The 17,500-nt window shown below is 46.3% G+C and overlaps 1 protein-coding gene across 1 annotated transcript in view; it reads right to left on the bottom strand.

Moving 5' to 3' along the window:
- The window catches only part of gfra2b (GDNF family receptor alpha 2b), a 36,207-nt gene extending 28,946 nt beyond the window's left edge, over nucleotides 1-7,261 (bottom strand). The window contains exons 1-2 of the mRNA XM_069513408.1: nucleotides 6,480-7,261; nucleotides 4,141-4,440 (exon numbers count right to left, since the gene is read on the bottom strand). Coding sequence (XP_069369509.1) covers nucleotides 4,141-4,440; nucleotides 6,480-6,519 — 340 coding nt within the window. The 5' untranslated portion in view covers nucleotides 6,520-7,261. The remainder of the gene's footprint in view (nucleotides 1-4,140; nucleotides 4,441-6,479) is intronic.
- Between the last annotated feature and the right edge of the window lie 10,239 nt (nucleotides 7,262-17,500).

The raw sequence follows: 17,500 nt of genomic DNA, 5'->3' as shown, positions 1-17,500 counted from the left end.
TGTCCAGGAAACAGAGTCAGAGTCAGAAGATGTTTGAAGTGAAGCTGCAGCTCAGGTGGAAAAACTAGAGAGAATCCAGCCTCCGTGTTTTTATCAGAAGAGAAACTGCATTTATCTGAATATTGACCTCGTCTGTTCCACATCTGCCTGTTTTAAATGGTTTTCTCCTCATGTCTCTGTAAGAGCCTCAGACACACACACACACACACACACAGACACACACACACACACACGCACACACACACACTAACTCTTGATAGGGTAATGATTGCCGTTCTCAAGTGTGGTTTAATGGACCAGCAAACAACAAACATCACACCATGTGTCGGGCCCAGTCGCTCAGTGATGGATCTTTGTGGAACAATCAAAAATCGAATCTCCATATATCTGCTCAGATGTGCTCAACAGGCCGAGATGAAAAGAGTCCGACAGTGATTCATTGAACCTTTTACTGTTTCTGCCTCCGAACACTTTGCAGTCAAAAGTTTTTCTTCTTCAAACGGTTTAAAGACCGAGACGCTGGTTTAACCTGAGAGTCCGTCCTCCTTTAATGAGAGTCAGAAAACAATTGGAGGTTTGATCTTTCTCTCCCTCCTCTTCTGTCTGATCTCCTCCTCCTCCTCCTCCTCCTCTTCGTCGGCCTCACTTCGCCTCTTGCTCCGTCGACACTCTCATGTTTAATCAGCCTCTTGATTCTGCTGATTCATCTGCTGTCAACACGTAACTTCAACCTGATTAATATTTAGATATATCAGCAAAGGATAAATGATAGAAGTTTCATTAATCACATCGATGAAGTCAGTTTGACGTTTGAAGCAAAGGCACATGTCATGTTTCTGCCTCGAGGGCTTGTCTCGATCACAACAATGAAAAATAGACACATTCTAGTGACGTTGTGAAGGAGCGTGGAATCATGGGAGTGGCTGTTTGACGAGTTCCAAAGTTCGGTTTATTTGTAAAAAACCAAATCATAGTGCAGGACAAGGTTTGAAGATTGTCGGAGAAATGGAAGAAGAGAAGCGAAGACTAGATGAAACCAGAGAAGAGTGAAGTCAGACTGAGTCAAAGGGACGTGGACAGATGTGGACCTGTTATTTGTCTGGAGTCTCTGGGTGATTAACTTCTGGAGCTGCAGAGGACGGTAAAAACTTTATGGATGTTTTAATGAGCCAGTGTGTTTTTGTGCTGTGAAGCAAAAACCAACGGCACAAAACACGTTAAAGATTTTAATGTTGTGTTATTTTTAATACATTTTAGTATAAAGTTCTTATAGATGCTGTAAATACATCGTGTTTCAGAGATTCAATCACCTCCTGATTTATCAGTTTGTGAGGTTTCAGTTTCACCTCGTTCTCCTGAATGTGAAACAGGAAACATCGGTCCGTCCTCTGCTCTCAGGTTGTTGGACAGTGTTTGAAATGTGATGAAGACTCCAGACACAGACAGACACGAGGCTTTTCTGTTTCATATTTCCTGGTTGAGCTTCTCTTTAGCACTGACCCTCACTTTGTTCCTTTTTCCAAACTCTGCTCGAGCGGATCCTTGAACTTGGACAAAGGAAAACTTGACTAATTCCAGTCTCACCTGCTCCTTCTGTCTGGATCCTGTTTTAAGTTTTTCAAACCAAAAGCCAACAACTCCTCCCCCGCCTCGTTAAATATTCATGTGTGAGTGAGACGAGGAGGAGGCGCTGCAGAGGGAAGAAGCTTTTGTTAATTGTCACATGAAAGAAGAGAAGAGCTGGAAATGAAACGTGCAGGAGTTTCTGTCACACACGCTGGATATAACATTGTGTGATGTCATTAAACATGCAGCACGTGGACTGTGGCCTGAGACAGAAAGCGTCTTTGTGATCGGCCCGACGAACTGAACATCTCTGTTCACACACGTCGTGTTCACATCTTTCATTTGATGTTAAGATCCCAGACTCAAGGTCTCACTCAAACTCTCTCACCCTTGAAATGCTGCCCACTGAGGTTGTTTTGTTCTGTGTTGGTTCTCTGCTGCTGCTGCTGCTGGTGTCGTCTGTCACTCTTTATGCTGCTCAAGGTTTCGGACAGAAATGAACTCGTCCAATCAGATTTCTTACAGGACGCTGACTGTCTGATCCTCAGGTCTTTTAATTCTACTGAGACAACGTGTGGTTTGTTTTTAGAGTCTGATGGATTCATTACATTTTCAGCTGCTTCCTAATTCAGGGGATTGATTTATTGCATCACAGCAGCAGGACTCGACTGTCCCATTCAACCGTGCATTAAACAATGTGTCCTTCCATTCCTGAGCAACAGAGGCTCCGACAGGTGGATCCTCCCCAACAGAAAGAGCTCTGCTGATGAGACCGATCTGAAAAGAGTTAATGGCGTCAAGCGATGGGACCAAACTGTCCGAAGACAGTTATCTGTCTTCTGTGCCTCAGACTGTCTCACTTCAGTTTCAGTGTAGTGTCCTCTGAAGGACGCCGCCTGACTTCTGCTGCTACTCTCAGGAATTATTGCCTTAACGTGCAGATACATTTTCAGAGGAAGCTGCAAACTCTGTGTGACACCTTCACAATAAACCTGTTAGAACTCAGTGGATAATAATGTCAAAGTTCACTGAAGCTGCTGGTCCACTGTTAGTTTTTCAGTGAATTTGTCGCCTTGTGTGTGTGTGTGTGTGTGTGTGTGTGTGTGTGTGTGTGTGGTTCTGCTGGCATTACAGAGATGTCCTTAGTGGAACTGAGAACAAAGACAGAGGCTCTTAATGAGCTCTGCCACTGCTGAGACCCAAACTAGGCCAACACTGTGTGTCTGTGTGTGTGTGTGTGTGTGTGTGTGTGTGTGTGTGTGGACAGACAGTCCCTGCTGTGACAGAACGTCTCATTTGTTCATTTAAATGTCTCACAGCACATCATCGTGACGACAACACAAACAGCTGCTTCAGAATTTCCTCTGCTGGTTTAACTTCGTCCACTTGTTACGATGTCAGACTCAGTTTAAAAGAAAAGGGATTTAACCTGGCAACTACATAACCCACAATGCACCTGCCATGTAAGGTGCGTGATTCTCATCTCTGGGGACGATAATCACTCGTCGCTGCAGAGACGCTGACGACTTCACACATGTTCACACCTGGAAACACGACCAGGAGGACAATCGCAGAGTTATTGCTTTTAGACGAAGGTAATAACTGGAGATTTTTATCGTCTCTCATGTGGACTGTGGCAGCAGGACACTTGGAGACAGAGACACCCCCGCTGGCCTCATTTTAAAACCTGACATTAAAGTTTTCATTATCTGCTCAGATTATTTAAGCGTGTGTGAGCCTGAGGCCTGGTCTTAAATACTGCAGAGACAGCAACATAAATAAAGGATGAACTATTGTAAAATAGACTCGAGCAGTGACGTCGCCTGAGGACATTTATCAGACTTCACACGACTCTTCTCACATATTAAATCCTGCAGAACTCCCAACTCCTGTTTCTATTTGAGTGGTTTCTCTTGTGTTAGTTCTCAACCTGAGTTTGGAACGAGCTGTTTGATCTGCAGCGATTGAGCCGCAGCAAAGACCCTGAAGCAAAGAGCTGCTGCTGGACTTTGTCTCCGTCGTCCATGTGTCCCCGCACATTATCACAAAGACAGAAATATTAGAGACCACTTTAGTTCTCCTGAGTTTTAAATCCAAATCTACTCGGCTCTAACCATCGTCGTTCACCGAAGAGTTTAACCCAGTTTACCGAGTGACAGTCGCAGGTCACGACCCCTCACCTCTGAAAACTGTCAGCCAATCAGAGGAGAGGCTCAGACCGACAGAGACAAACATGACAGAGAATTTAAAACTGAGATGATTTCTGCTTGTTTAAAGCACAAATACATCAAACTAGAGCTCAGACGTCAACAATCACAGTCTCTTAAATCAGACAAGCTGCAGCACATCACGCTCACTCGGACATCAGTCCTCCGACTGTCACGTTCCATCAAATCTGAACCATCGGAAATCTGTGAAAATGTTGAAAAAACGAAAGTGACCAGAAGTTCCTGGTTCTGTCCTGACTCCGCCCCTTCACCAAGTTTAAATTTAAGTTCAGTAGTTTTTGTGACAAACAAACTCATCGACGTGTGAGTTTCTTCAGGACGAATCAACAGGCGCTCGCTCTCTTACCCTCGGTCAGGCCCATGTGGATGCTCCAGTAGTTCTGCAGACACTGCAGCTCTTTCTTCATGCCTCTCTTGCAGCGGCAGTCGTACAGCGGCGAGTCCTGCAGCACCTCCAGCGCCCCCTGGCACTCCTTGGAGGCCAACATGGCGCTGCGCTCCTTGTCCCCGCCGGACAGGCACTGGCGCATGATCCGGTAGCGTGAGCTGCACTGGCTGTTCTGGTTGCACAGTTCTGAGGCTCGGACACAGTCCAGAGGTTCCCTCCAGCCGGGGGGGCCGAGCTCTGACTCACACACACACACATCTGCAGGAGAGAGAGAACGACAGAGGGATGGAAGTGATCATAGACCAGATTTGTCACTTTGGTTCAGTCCTCGTGCTGGATGAAGGTTTTTCCCCTGAACTGTGACACAGCTTCAGTTTTTAGAAGATCTCTAATGGGTCAGTTAACAGCATCGAACTCACGGTTCAGAGAGTGGAGCTGCTCCTGTGTGGGGTCTGATGACAGATGGTTCTGATGATGATGATACTCACAGCGGTTCTCTCACTACAGAACCTGTTCTCTCTGTGGAACGTGTTAACGACCACAAACAGATTGATCTTTTACTTCTGTTCCTCTGTGAAGCTATAACATCTGTTTTTCTGTCCAGAGATGACTCACATGAAAATATCAGGAAGTTCCTGTGGCTCTTTAGGCCTTAATGTCCGAACCTGAGAGAACCTGAGAGAACCTGAGAGTCGGAGTTCTGCCTGGACCTCTCCTCTCTTCCTTGTTTAATGCAGTGATTGTGACAGTTTGTCTTAGGTCGGAGTTTCAGGGTCGAGGTCTGAACCTCGACTGCTGACGTCAGCTCTGAAGCAGCAGCTTCATGTTCACCCTGCTTCTTTTGTTTGGTTAAATCAAGGCTTTTCACAATAAGAGCTGCTTCTTTTGTTTGGTTAAATCAAGGCTTTTCACAATAAGAGCTGCTTCTTTTTCTTTGGTTAAATCAAGGCTTTTCACAATAAGAGCTGCTTCTTTTGTTTGGTTAAATCAAGGCTTTTCACAATAAGAGCTGCTTCTTTTTCTTTGGTTAAATCAAGGCTTTTCACAATAAAAGCTGCTTCTTTTTCTTTGGTTAAAGCAAGGCTTTTCACAATAAGAGCTGCTTCTTTTTCTTTGGTTAAATCAAGGCTTTTCACAATAAGAGCTGCTTCTCTGAGGCTCCTGCAGGAACTGATTTCAGGACCGAGGACAGCTCCACAGCTCAAACAAAGTACTCTATTACTTTGCTTCAGTTACTGTGGGTACAAGTACTGCACTCAGTAAATCATCAACATGTGATGTACCGAGTACAAGTACTGCACTCTGTAAATCATCAACATACTGAGTACAAGTACTGCACTCAGTAAATCATCAACATGTGATGTACTGAGTACAAGTACTGCACTCTGTAAATCATCAACATGTGATGTACCGAGTACAAGTACTGCACTCTGTAAATCATCAACATGTGATGTACCGAGTACAAGTACTGCACTCAGTAAATCATCAACATGTGATGTACCGAGTACAAGTACTGCACTCAGTAAATCATCAACATGTGATGTACCGAGTACAAGTACTGCACTCAGTAAATCATCAACATGTGATGTACCGAGTACAAGTACTGCACTCAGTAAATCATCAACATGTGATGTACCGAGTACAAGTACTGCACTCAGTAAATCATCAACATGTGATGTACCGAGTACAAGTACTGCACTCAGTAAATCATCAACATGTGATGTACCAAGTACAAGTACTGCACTCAGTAAATCATCAACATGTGATGTACAAGTACTCACTGAACCAGAGTAAAACATGTTACGTCTTCAGTTAAAAACTAAATTCAACATTAATTATTGAGTAATGTAACTAAACATGTGTGTGTGTGTGTGTTTGTGTTTATGTGTGTGTGTGTTTGTGTTTATGTGTGTGTGTGTGTGTGTGTGTGTGTGTGTGTTTGTGTTTATGTGTGTTTGTGTGTGTGTGTGTGTGTGTGTGTTTGTGTTTATGTGTGTGTGTGTTTGTGTTTATGTGTGTGTGTGTGTGTGTTTGTGTTTATGTGTGTGTGTGTGTTTGTGTGTGCGTGTGTGTATGGTGTGCGTGTGTGCGCGCGCGTGTGTATGGTGTGTGTCTGTGTGTGTGTGTGTCGGTATGGTGTGTGTGTGTGTGTGTGTGTGTGTGTGTGTGTGTGTGTCGGTATGGTGTGTGTGTGTGTGTGTGTGTGTCGGTATGGTGTGTGTGTGTGTGTGTGTGTCGGTATGGTGTGTGTGTGTGTGTGTGTGTGTGTGTGTGTGTGTGTGTGTGTGTGGACTCACCTAACACAAACACCACAGTGATGATATTGATCAGGATCATTTCGGTTCCGGTTTGATTCTCTCGGTTCTGAACACAGGGTCTCTCTCTCTCTCTCTCTCTCTCTCTCTCTCTCTCTCTCTCTCTCTCTGTCACGCACGCCCTCCGGATCACCCTGCTCTCTCCCGGTGTCTCTCGCTCACTCTCTCTCTCCCGGTGAAGCTGCCGCCGACAGACCGGAGTGAGGAAACATCTTAACGGGGACCGGACCCCCGCTCACCGTTAAGATCCACATGTTCCGACCGGAGGGTCCTCGGTTGGTCCGGTGAGCTCGGTCCATGAGCGGAGAAGTGTGCACGTCCAAACCTGCGGGTGCTGCCTCCCGCCCCGCGCGCCCACGTTACTCCAACTTTCCCCGGTGGTCGGTGTGAGACGGTGCGTCCCCCCCGGTGCACGCTCAGACACGGGGGACGTCACACCGCGTCGCTCCCGTCTACTCGCTCACATTAACGTGAGCGCAATCTACGGTAATGATGTGCGTGTGCGTGTGCGCCAGTTAAACCAATTCACTCCGCAGTTGTCCGATGCGTAATGGCACGCGCGTCTCCCGGTGATTCTGCTCCTAATCCACTCCAGCTGCCGCGTGCGTCCGCTCGAGTCTCCTCCAGAAAACCACTGAGCAAATCCTCGAAGAAGCCCCCCCCCCCTACACTCACACGCACACACACACGCACGCACGTAGACAGATACACGCTGAAGGCGCACGCACTCTTATCACACTCACTCTCTCACCTTCCTCTCACCAGGTGTCTTGTGAGCACGCTCACGCACGGACTGATGACCTGGGGTGATGCAGGCAGCGACCACACGCACGCACACACTCACGCACGCACACGCACACACACACACACACACACACACACACTTAGAGCTCCTGCCCTGAATGTGAAGATTGAAATGTTAAAGTCTCAGAAGCTGCAGGTGAAACTTTGATGAATCAGGTGAAATAGAGACAGAAACATTAAAGATTTTCTGCCACTAGGGGTCGCTCTCTCTCTCTCTCTCTCTGTCTCTCTCTCTCTCCTTCTCTCTCTCTCTCTCTATCAGAACCATAACAAATGTTGATGCTTCAGGAGCTGAACATTGTTTCCTCCTTCATTTACTTAACGTCTCATGTCCCGTCTGCTAACATGGAGACGACAGGGTTTATGAGCTATACTGCAGCCATCCACCAGGGGGTGATACAGAAACTTTGTCTTCACTTTCGAGCAGCTTCCATGTTTATTTGTGTTTGGTCTGAACAGTAACTGAGGTCGGTGAGTGAAGCAGCTTCCTGTTAAACTTTCGCTCAGCTCGTTTCTCTGAAGCTTCTAACCTGTGACTATATAAAATATGATCTTTATTAAGATGTTAAATCACCTGAAACAAAGAACCAACGTGTTCTTGATACGAATTTAAATCTTCCTCAGGAGCTGCTCCTGAGCTGCGAGTGACGGTGCCGTGGGTTCGATGCCTGGCTCATTCACACACACGCGGTTTAATAAAACATTATTAGTATAAGTTTCAAACAATTATCACCGAGCTGCTGCATCATGATTAGCTGACTGGATCCAGGCGTTCCTAATAAAGTGCTCAGTGTGTTCTAGATAAAGATAAAACATGTGTCGGCTCATCGTGGTGAGAATCATTTGATCTGTGCTGTTTAACCCGTGTGTCTGATTCCTCCTCTGGTGTGACTGTGGCTGCGATGATTCATTTCACTCTGCTCCTCTAATTGTCCCCTGCTCATGTCGTCCGTCCGCTCTATCACCGGCGTCTCCTCTGACTTCACCTCATTAATCAGTGTTAATTATAATTGCCTTTTTTCCACTGGTGCTCCTAATTGAATTAGTGCTGGAGACCAAGGTGAGGTCGTCGCGTTGGGAACTTCAGGTTCGTGCTGCGGTGGAGAAACGGGGGAGGATGTTAGTCAGAGGGAGATGAACGAGTGGAGAGGGTGGAACAGCCAGAGAGGATGATGGGAGGGAGAATCCTGACAGAATAATCCTGGAGCTGTTCATCCTGTTGAAAAAGTCATTTCCCAGCAGAGTGCCGCTGGTTCACGCTGTGTCACACTTAAAACGTCCCCCTCTTTTTAAACCTCATCACGTTCGGTTCCTGCTGGTGTGAATTTCAGCCACAGATCAGATTCGATTCCGATGTTTCTGATAAAATTCAACCATTTTCAGTCTCTCTGTTAAAAAGGCCCCGAGAAGGCTCGGAGTAATCCACGTACACAAAGATGCAGTACCCACATGATGGCTCGGGGCAGTAGCGAGTCCTTTACAGGGTCAGAGGTCACGTGATCAGCGGCAGAAACGTCGTGTTTGATTACGAGGTTTGAACATTAGTCAAATTTCGATCCCCTCGAGTTTGAACATCTTTGTTTGTGTTTCATCAGACTGAGTCAAAGATTGAAGACGTGTTCTACGACCGCTAGTTCTGTGGTCGGACCTCAGGAGTACGTGTGTGAGCTGAAGTCACTTCCTGTCTCCAGGTCTCACTCAGGTGATTCAGAATCTTTGATGTGAGCCGAAGACGACGCTCGGTGACTTCATCAAACCGGAGCTTTGTTGGAACGTGTTTCCAGCTGGAGGATGAACTGTTGCCTCTTCTTTAATCAGCCCGAGGCTTTTCTCTGCCGCCGCTCCGACTCCACGTCGTCTTATTACCGCAGTGTTTCAGCTGACTAACCTGGAGGCAGCGTGTTTCCACGTCCTCCGTGTCTCATCAGGTTCATTCATGCAGACCTGTATCACATGTGGGAGCCGTGAAATAAAAGACGAGTCGCTGCAGAGGAAACGCTGACCTCTTTTTTAATGGAGATGTCGTTTCCAGTTCCACGCAGCTGTGTTCATTTAATAAAGATGTAATTACACGTGGACGGGGGGGGGGGGGATTCTCCACAGGTTTGATATCCACTCACGTCCCGTCACACACGATGAATCAAATCTTCTTTGAATTAAATCTGAAATTAAATCTGACATCAAGTTAAATCAAATTCAAATCCTCAGTTTCTGCTACTTTTGATCGAAGCTCTGAAGTTTGATTCTGTTACATCATCTTTTCACTGTGTCCACGTCGTTGCAGAACTGCATTCTGGGTCATTTTATTTCTTTCTGTAACACTGATGGACGTTGAATCAAACTTTCAGAGAAGTGAGATCTGGTTGAATTGTTGGGGGAGTGAACTTGTGATGATCTCGTTCCTGGTGTTTATGTTTCCACAGAATCACTGTGACTGTTTGAACGTCCCGAAAATAAAACTGAACAAACTGATGATAACATCTGGATGATTTCAGACGGTCGGAGGTGAACGCTCCACTGTCCGCCTCTCGGAGAAAATGATTGATCTTATTAACGCCATCACGTCAATGTTAAATGGTCTCAGGCTTGTGTGTGTGTGTGTGTGTGTGTGTGTGTGTGTGTGTGTTGGGGGGGTCAGACTCTGGGTTACCTGGGGTCACCAGCTGTGATCGATGCTTCAGGCGGTTTGGAACCTCTGGTGATCACTGCTGTCGATGAGAATTGATTAACTCATCACAGACTGACCAGGAGCAAGAAACACACACACACACACACACACACACACACACACACAATCAGAAGAATCCCTCAGGATGAAGAAGAGGAGTCGTACACGTAGAGGACGAAGACGTCCACTTGGAAAGACGAGGAGATTCCAGATGTTTTGGTGATGACACTGATCTTTAGCGGTGTCGTTGTCGTCTCCTGACTGAAGACGATCATAGAATTTAAGTTGGTTCTCACAAGTTCTCGTTGCTTCGTGTGTTCTAACGTACTCAGTCGTTCTGGAGGACGAACGTCTGCTTCGTCTTCCCTGTTCTGTATTTCTCTGACCTTCAGTTTGTCTTCGTGTTGTTTCTGTGTCGTCACGTCAACCTGCTGCTGTTCCCCTCATGATTCTCTGTCTTGGTCACTTGCTGCTCCATGAGGAGGTGAATGCACAGGATTAATGAGCTCCAGTCTCTGCCTCTGTGTTTATTCTGCAGCTCGTTTGTCGTCGGCACATGATTTAACGAAGGTAAAGATGGTGGACGGTCGAGTGTGGCGTCGCTGTGTCCTCATCGTCTTTGTCCAGGAGCTGCGGGGACGTAATGAAGTGAACAGACTCGTTCACAGATAAACACACTGATGTTTTATTAAACATTCAGACCAGTTCACACGACAATGATTCAGTTTAAATCTGTCTGTGACGCGCTCCCTCATTGGAATGATTTGTTTTAAACCAGCAATGATTGATTTATTTACCGCAGAGGAAGTGACTGTGAGGGACGCAGGAAATGTCCAAGAAGAGACAGGAAGGATTCCAGACGAAGGAACAGATGATGCTGCTGCACCGTCCTGCGATCAGAGGCCAGTCGGAGCGTGAGGGGTTCAAACAATCTGCCGTGATGCACCTCCTCCTCTGCATCGTCTCAGTAACGGGCGTCACCAGCACAACTCGCAGGTTCTTATTTTATAACTTCCGGCTCTGAGGACGTTAAACTGAAGGAAACAACAAAGAAGACGTGAATTAACATTTAAACAACTTTTGTGGGAAGATGAATTTTCCTCCGTCTGCTTCCTGTTTTAAAATGTTTTCACAGGAACGCTGGAGCGAAGCAGCATCAGTGGAAAGGCGTCAGGCTGCAAAGCTTCGAGCTGTAACTTCCTCTCCGTCCGTTTCATTTCATTTCAGCTCTCCTCCGCAGGGACGCTCAGATAACAGTAATTAGGTTTTCTCTCTTTTAACTTTTCAACACCACTCTTGTGTTCCTACGGCTTTTATTCAGAGTGAGACCTCTGTCCATCGACCTGTCTCTGCCTCCCCCATCCTCCCCCATCCTCCCCCCTGTGACGAACCCCCCCAGTCAGCGGTTACTGATGTCAGTACATTTATTTATGCTGTCGTCCTGAGAGTGAACGTGAAAGACACTGTCAAAATAAAACAGGAAGTAATTTGTTTATTTGCAGACATTTTCAGAGGTATTAGACTCCCCCCTCCTCCTCCCCCTCCCCCTCCCCCTCCTCCTCCCCCTCCTCCTCCTCCTCACTCATCCCCCCCCATCACTCCTCCATCACTCCCCCATCACTCCCCCATCCTTACCCATCACTCGCTCTGCCTGTCTCTCTGGCTTCATTGTTTGTCTCTCTGCTCGTGCATCCATCATTTCCTCACATCCACATTCATTTTACCTTTTATCTCAGCCCCCCCCCACCCCACACACACACTCACACACACTCACACACACACTCACACACTCACACACACTCACACACACACACTCACACACTCACAGTCTGGTGGTAGTTATGGATACAGTCCAGTTTTTCAAAGTGTTTGTGAGACGCTGTGACGTCCATATAATCACAGTTGACAGAGAGGAGGTCGACAATGGAGCGAGTATAAGCGATGGATGCACTGAGGCTTAAAATACATCCGGCGACTCGGCCGAGAAGCCGATCACAACCCCGGAGCTCTCAGACTTTTATTTTGAAGTTTGATTCGGTTAAATCGCATTTGACGCCTCCGCAGGTCAAAGTCAGTGTCGTAACCTTCTTTCTTTTTTTATCAGGATCCTCATTAGCACGAGCATTAGCTTTGTACTGTTTCCTGTTCTAAACGTTAGAGATATGAGGACGGTGACCTCTGACCCCGACGGAGCTCGTTATGTAACCATGACACCACGTTTTACTTTCTCTCAAGACTCATTTATTCGGCCGTCACGTATGAAAGAGTTTTAAACAACGTAGCCGTGTAACGCTGGCATGGTCGTTCAACAACACATCCACTAGAGGGCAGCGCAGGGAGGCAGAGGTTCATCAACAACAACCATGGTGCAGGTCGAGGAAGTGTAAATGTTCGTCTCGGTTCTCAGAAGGTTCATCGTTGAAATGTCTTCGTGTCCTGTGGTCGTCTCACTGCCCCCCCCCCCCCCCCCCCCTCTGAGTCAAACATGTTTCTGAATAAAGACTCAATAATAAGAATAAAGAAACATTCTAGATTCTTTTCTTTTAGTCGAGCCGATGTTTTTAACGTTCACTCAGAGCTCGAGCTTTGTGTCGGTGCGAAACTGAATCGTTCAAGGTCGATCGATGATGTTGTGGATAAAGTGATTCTATGAAACCATCTGAAGCAGATTTATATGTGTGAGTTCGTCCTCAGACTCCAGAACATGAAGCTGCTTCTTTTCTGTTTCAATGTAAAAAGCAAATTATACGAAAGTAATTAAAATGATTTCCTTTCATCTGCAGGAAGGACGACGACGGCGTGTTCCTACGAGCGTCTGAGCGCCATGTAAGAGAAGTCACACACACACACACACACACACACACACACACACACACACACACACACACACACACACACACACACACACACAAACACACACACACACACACACACACAAAAGATTCTTTTTGTGAAAATTGGCTTCACAATGAGAAGCCGTCATGTCGTCCATCTTTATTTCCAGTCTGTGGTTTTAACTCAGGTTTGATCAGAACATTCAGACACAAACGACTTTGTTATTATTATGAAGAATATTGTCTCAAATTAATTTACTATTATTTGATCAACTGACAAACTGTTAAAACTCTGAAATATATTTATAACATATGTTGATAGAGATAAAATAATTCACCTCAACATCAGTTCAGTACAAACATCTGAATACCAAACAGAAGGAAATCAAACGTACGTCAAACCTTCATCACACACTCACACACACACAAACACACACACTCACACACACTCACACACACACACACTCCCCTGCTGTTATCATCGAGCTCTCTACACATCAAACCCAGAGCCTGGTGTCATCTCTACGCTCAGAACCAATCAGGACATCCCTCTGTGTTTTGCATCATGTGTTTCTGTGCACACACACACACACACACACACACACACACACACACACATTATTTAGTATGTGTGAGCCGTGTCAGTGAGTGTGTGCGGTCAGACACAAGCAGTGTGACCGAGCTGAAGCGACAGCGGCTGTCAGCCCACCAACCAAAGTTCTGAAGCGACCGTGGCTGAATACCAAACAGCGGCTCCTACTGTGTCTAAACGCCGGGGCGCGGGGGGGCCGTGACAGATGATGGCGGCACCGCTGCTCGAAACACTCAGATGCTAAACGTCGGCACAGGGAAGATAATCGCAGGCAGAAGGTGAAAGAGATTCGAGAGGCGGGAGGGGGCAGGGTGAAGAGCAGGGTAGAGGAGTGAGGGGGGGAAGGAGTCGAACTCTAACAGCTTCCCCGCAGGACGCCAGCCTGAGAGAGGCCGGCCCCCCGAGAACTCCTCACTGAGATTCACCGTCTCCTCCGACACGAGCCCCACCGCCCCCCGTCACGCGCACGTAACAACGTCAGAGCAAACACCGGGCGGATCTGTGACTGACGACTTCCACAGAAGTCGTTTCCTGCAGCGAGCGAGCCGAAGCTTTCGAAGAATTCTCTCTGATGAAATGGACAAAAATCTGATTTTGAGAAACAACAAGTTCACCGAAGACGCTGAGGCTTCATCCAAACGTTTCCATCTGAAACTGAACAGACCCGCCTGACGTCCACACGACTCCAGGGTCCGAACGCTGCCGCTGTCGTTTCAGTTTGAAAACTCTGGTTTGTGTTTCAGTCTGAACACAAACTGAGACTTTAGTAAACGGTGACGCCCTCGTTTCTTTAATCCATCATCCAATAAAAAAATCATCGCACACACACACACACCGAGTGTTCGGACCAGTAGGTGGCGATAACGTCTACATCAACAATCCGTTGAACAGGGAGTAGTGTGGACCGTAACCATAGCAACAGTGATGAGTTTTAAAACAGGGACGTCGTCTGGATTCAGCCTCTCGTCCACACTGACGCAGACATTTGGTGAAACACGAAGTAGAGATGATGGAGAACTCACAGTTTACACACGTCAGCTGTCACTTTGTGTGAACATGAGACGGAAACAACAACAACAACAACAACAACAACAAATAGAGCCGTTCCTCTACGTTAGATTTCCACCACCAGGTCCAATCACAAGTTAGCAGCTACATTTAGCTGCTTCGTACAAAATATCTCTGGACCGCAGCTTCTTATCTGAAGTCTGATCTATCGCCACCTGCTGGACTCGTCGGGATATTTTGTAGAACACGTGAACGGAGATTTAGTTTTTTAAAAAGGAGGAAAAATGTGTGTTTTAAAAAACCTCTGCAGTGAAGCTGAAGAAGTGTGTGTGTGTGTGTGTGTGTGTGTGTGTGTGTGTGTGTGTGTGTGTGTGTGTGTGTACTGTGCTGTGTGTTTGTATTTTCTGCATCCTTGCAGTTGTTCATGATTACAGTCTTTCACACACACATTTGTAAATCCTCCTGACAGCGTGGCGTGATAGCAGATGTCTTTGTTGGACGGATAAGTGGCTCCGTGTTCCCGGGTGGATTCTCTGCTGCCGGCGGTTTGTCAGCGCGGAGGAAGCAGAGATGGATGTCGTGTTTGTTTCTGCGGCGAGTTCATCGACGGCTCTGTCGATTAATTCACATTAACCAGGACGGATCAGATATTAGTCTGATCCCTACACTCTGCTCATTAGAGGCCTTCGGGCTGCTCACAGTCGACCTCGCTCTCGCTCAGCAGCTCTCTCTCTCTTCATCGTCCGTTAATGAGTCGCTCGCTCCGACATGTTTCTGCTCACGTTCTGTCAAAACTGAACTTCTCTCATTGTTTTAGATTTATACACGAACACAGCTGCACAGTAAGGACTTGTCACTTTTATTAAATTGAATATATTCTCACTGTGCTTTAACTTTTACTTTAAATTGATCTTTTACTCGTATCATATGTTTTATATCTTTTATATCTGGATACAGATTTAAAAATACCAATAACGTGTGAATTAATAAAAACACGTCTAATGTGTAAAGACCTTTATAATCGGAATAATCGGAATAACTCATCGAGCGCCGCAGATTCAACATGAACCTCAGGACTGGGTTTATTTACCTGAGCGTCTGTTAAATCACCATCATCTCTCTGACATTAAAAAAGTTATGTTTTGATGTAATAACCATTTAAACGATTTGACCTGAAGGCAGCAGAGTGTGTGATTGACTCAGCGGGTTTGAATCCTCGTCTGAAGTGTGTTTGCGTGTGTGAATGTCAGCTGCTGTCTGCCGCTCCGTCCACCTGACAAGGAAATGGCTGAAAATTGCCTCAGAGATTTGTTTTGGCTTTTGTTTTGATTACGGCACAAATTACATTCCTTTTAGGAAATGGCAGGAAGATGGCCGCCGGTGGAGCGAGCGCGGAGCAGGCGACCCCCATTTAAATCCCAGACATTTCAAACGCCACGTCTTTGTCTTTGCCGTAATGTCACCCACTTCCTGTGGACGCTCCGACAGAGATCCGATGATAACGTGTGAGGACGGAGCACAGCGTCAACACCTGGTTTGTCCTCGAACTGATGGAGAGGAAAATATAGTTGTTATTTTCCATCTCTAAGTTGTTCGAGCTGTTTATCTGCTCCGTCCAGCCACATGTTAACAAACACGTGTAAAGTTTTTCTTCAAGTCCGATTTAGAACTTTGTCTGTTTATTCACTCGAGTTTTATAAAATCATCAGACCTGCGTTCAATGTTTTGTTCTTACTTTATATTTTCAAACCTGCAGAGAGTCGTCATCGAGGAGACGTCGTGTTTCACTCGTCGTCACATTGAACACGAGTTTGTCAAAGAGTCAAAAGTGACTTTTTTTTATTAAATGTTGCTGCAGAGATGTTTCATTATCATCATTTCATTTATTTGAACCAGGTTCTAAATGTGATGCATTCAAACTTGAAAAGACAGAAAGCGACAGGTCCACGTCTCCGTCCTTCACGGCCTCGCTGCTCTGGGACGAGAGTTTCTTTAACAACGTCAGACTCCTGCAAACACGTCACTCTCGTATTTCTGTTCCTCTCGTTTCTCTCTGATGTGACAGACGCAGATTTACAGCCGAGATCTGAGTGGTTCCCTCACGCTCAGCGTCTGAGGCCGTATTGACAATGACTCCGGCTCCATCGATTCAGAGCAGCTTTGATCACCTTCCTGTGAACACAGCGAGCGTTCAGCCTTCGGCATCCAAACGTTCGCTTCAATAAAGAACTACAAGAAATATCCTCTCCAGAGTCTGAGACCCTTTCAAGTGTCTCTGTGAACGTGCACTTTGTGTTTGTCGTGTCGAGATCTCTGCGTGAGGAGCAAATTGGAAGCAGCACTTTACTTTCATCTCTCCACCTCCCTGCCGACTCAAGTTTAGACCCCACACACACACACACACGCACACACACACACACACACACACACACACACACACACACACACACACACACACACACACACAAACACGCACACACACACACACCAGGAATATCTTGTGTTCTGAGGACCTAAATCTGTCAGGGTTAGGGTGAGACTCCTCAAGTCCTCTGAAGTCATGAAGACACAAGTGTCTGTGTTTGTTTGTGTGTGTGTGTGTGTGTGTGTGTGTGTCTGTGTGTGTGTCTGTGTGTGTGTTTGTGCAGCAGAAGGCGTTCCTCAGTTGATAAAAGTGTTAACTGGAGGCGACACACAGAACAATGAATTCTCCGTCCTGACTGAGACTCAGCACAAATCAAAGAGGAAAACAAAGACGTTGACGACCTGGAGAATTTTTTATGGAATTTGACTCAGCAGCTTTTTTTTGCTCTGCGATGGTGAAGAAGTTCGTCCTGAGTGTCGTCTGCTGCAGGAGCTGAAATACACAAAACACCTGCACACAGAGGAGAAGTTCCTCCCTCACAGTCAGGAGGAGGAGGTTTTACAGATCAGGGAGTTCTTGTCTTCATGGAATTGTAAATGTAGGAGATTATAATTTTGGGGCTCACAGGATGTGGCAGAGAGCAGATTTCTTTGCTCTTTAAATCCAGTCCCTGCAGGACGGAGCTGCATCCAACCAGCATCATTGTCTGTGTTTGTGTGAGTATAATTTATA

Source organism: Paralichthys olivaceus, chromosome 18, assembly GCF_024713975.1.
Source record: "Paralichthys olivaceus isolate ysfri-2021 chromosome 18, ASM2471397v2, whole genome shotgun sequence".
NCBI classification, from domain to species: Eukaryota; Metazoa; Chordata; class Actinopteri; order Pleuronectiformes; family Paralichthyidae; genus Paralichthys; species Paralichthys olivaceus.
The sequence above is the reverse complement of the archived record's forward strand: the minus strand, read 5'-3'. Positions and strand labels throughout refer to the sequence as shown.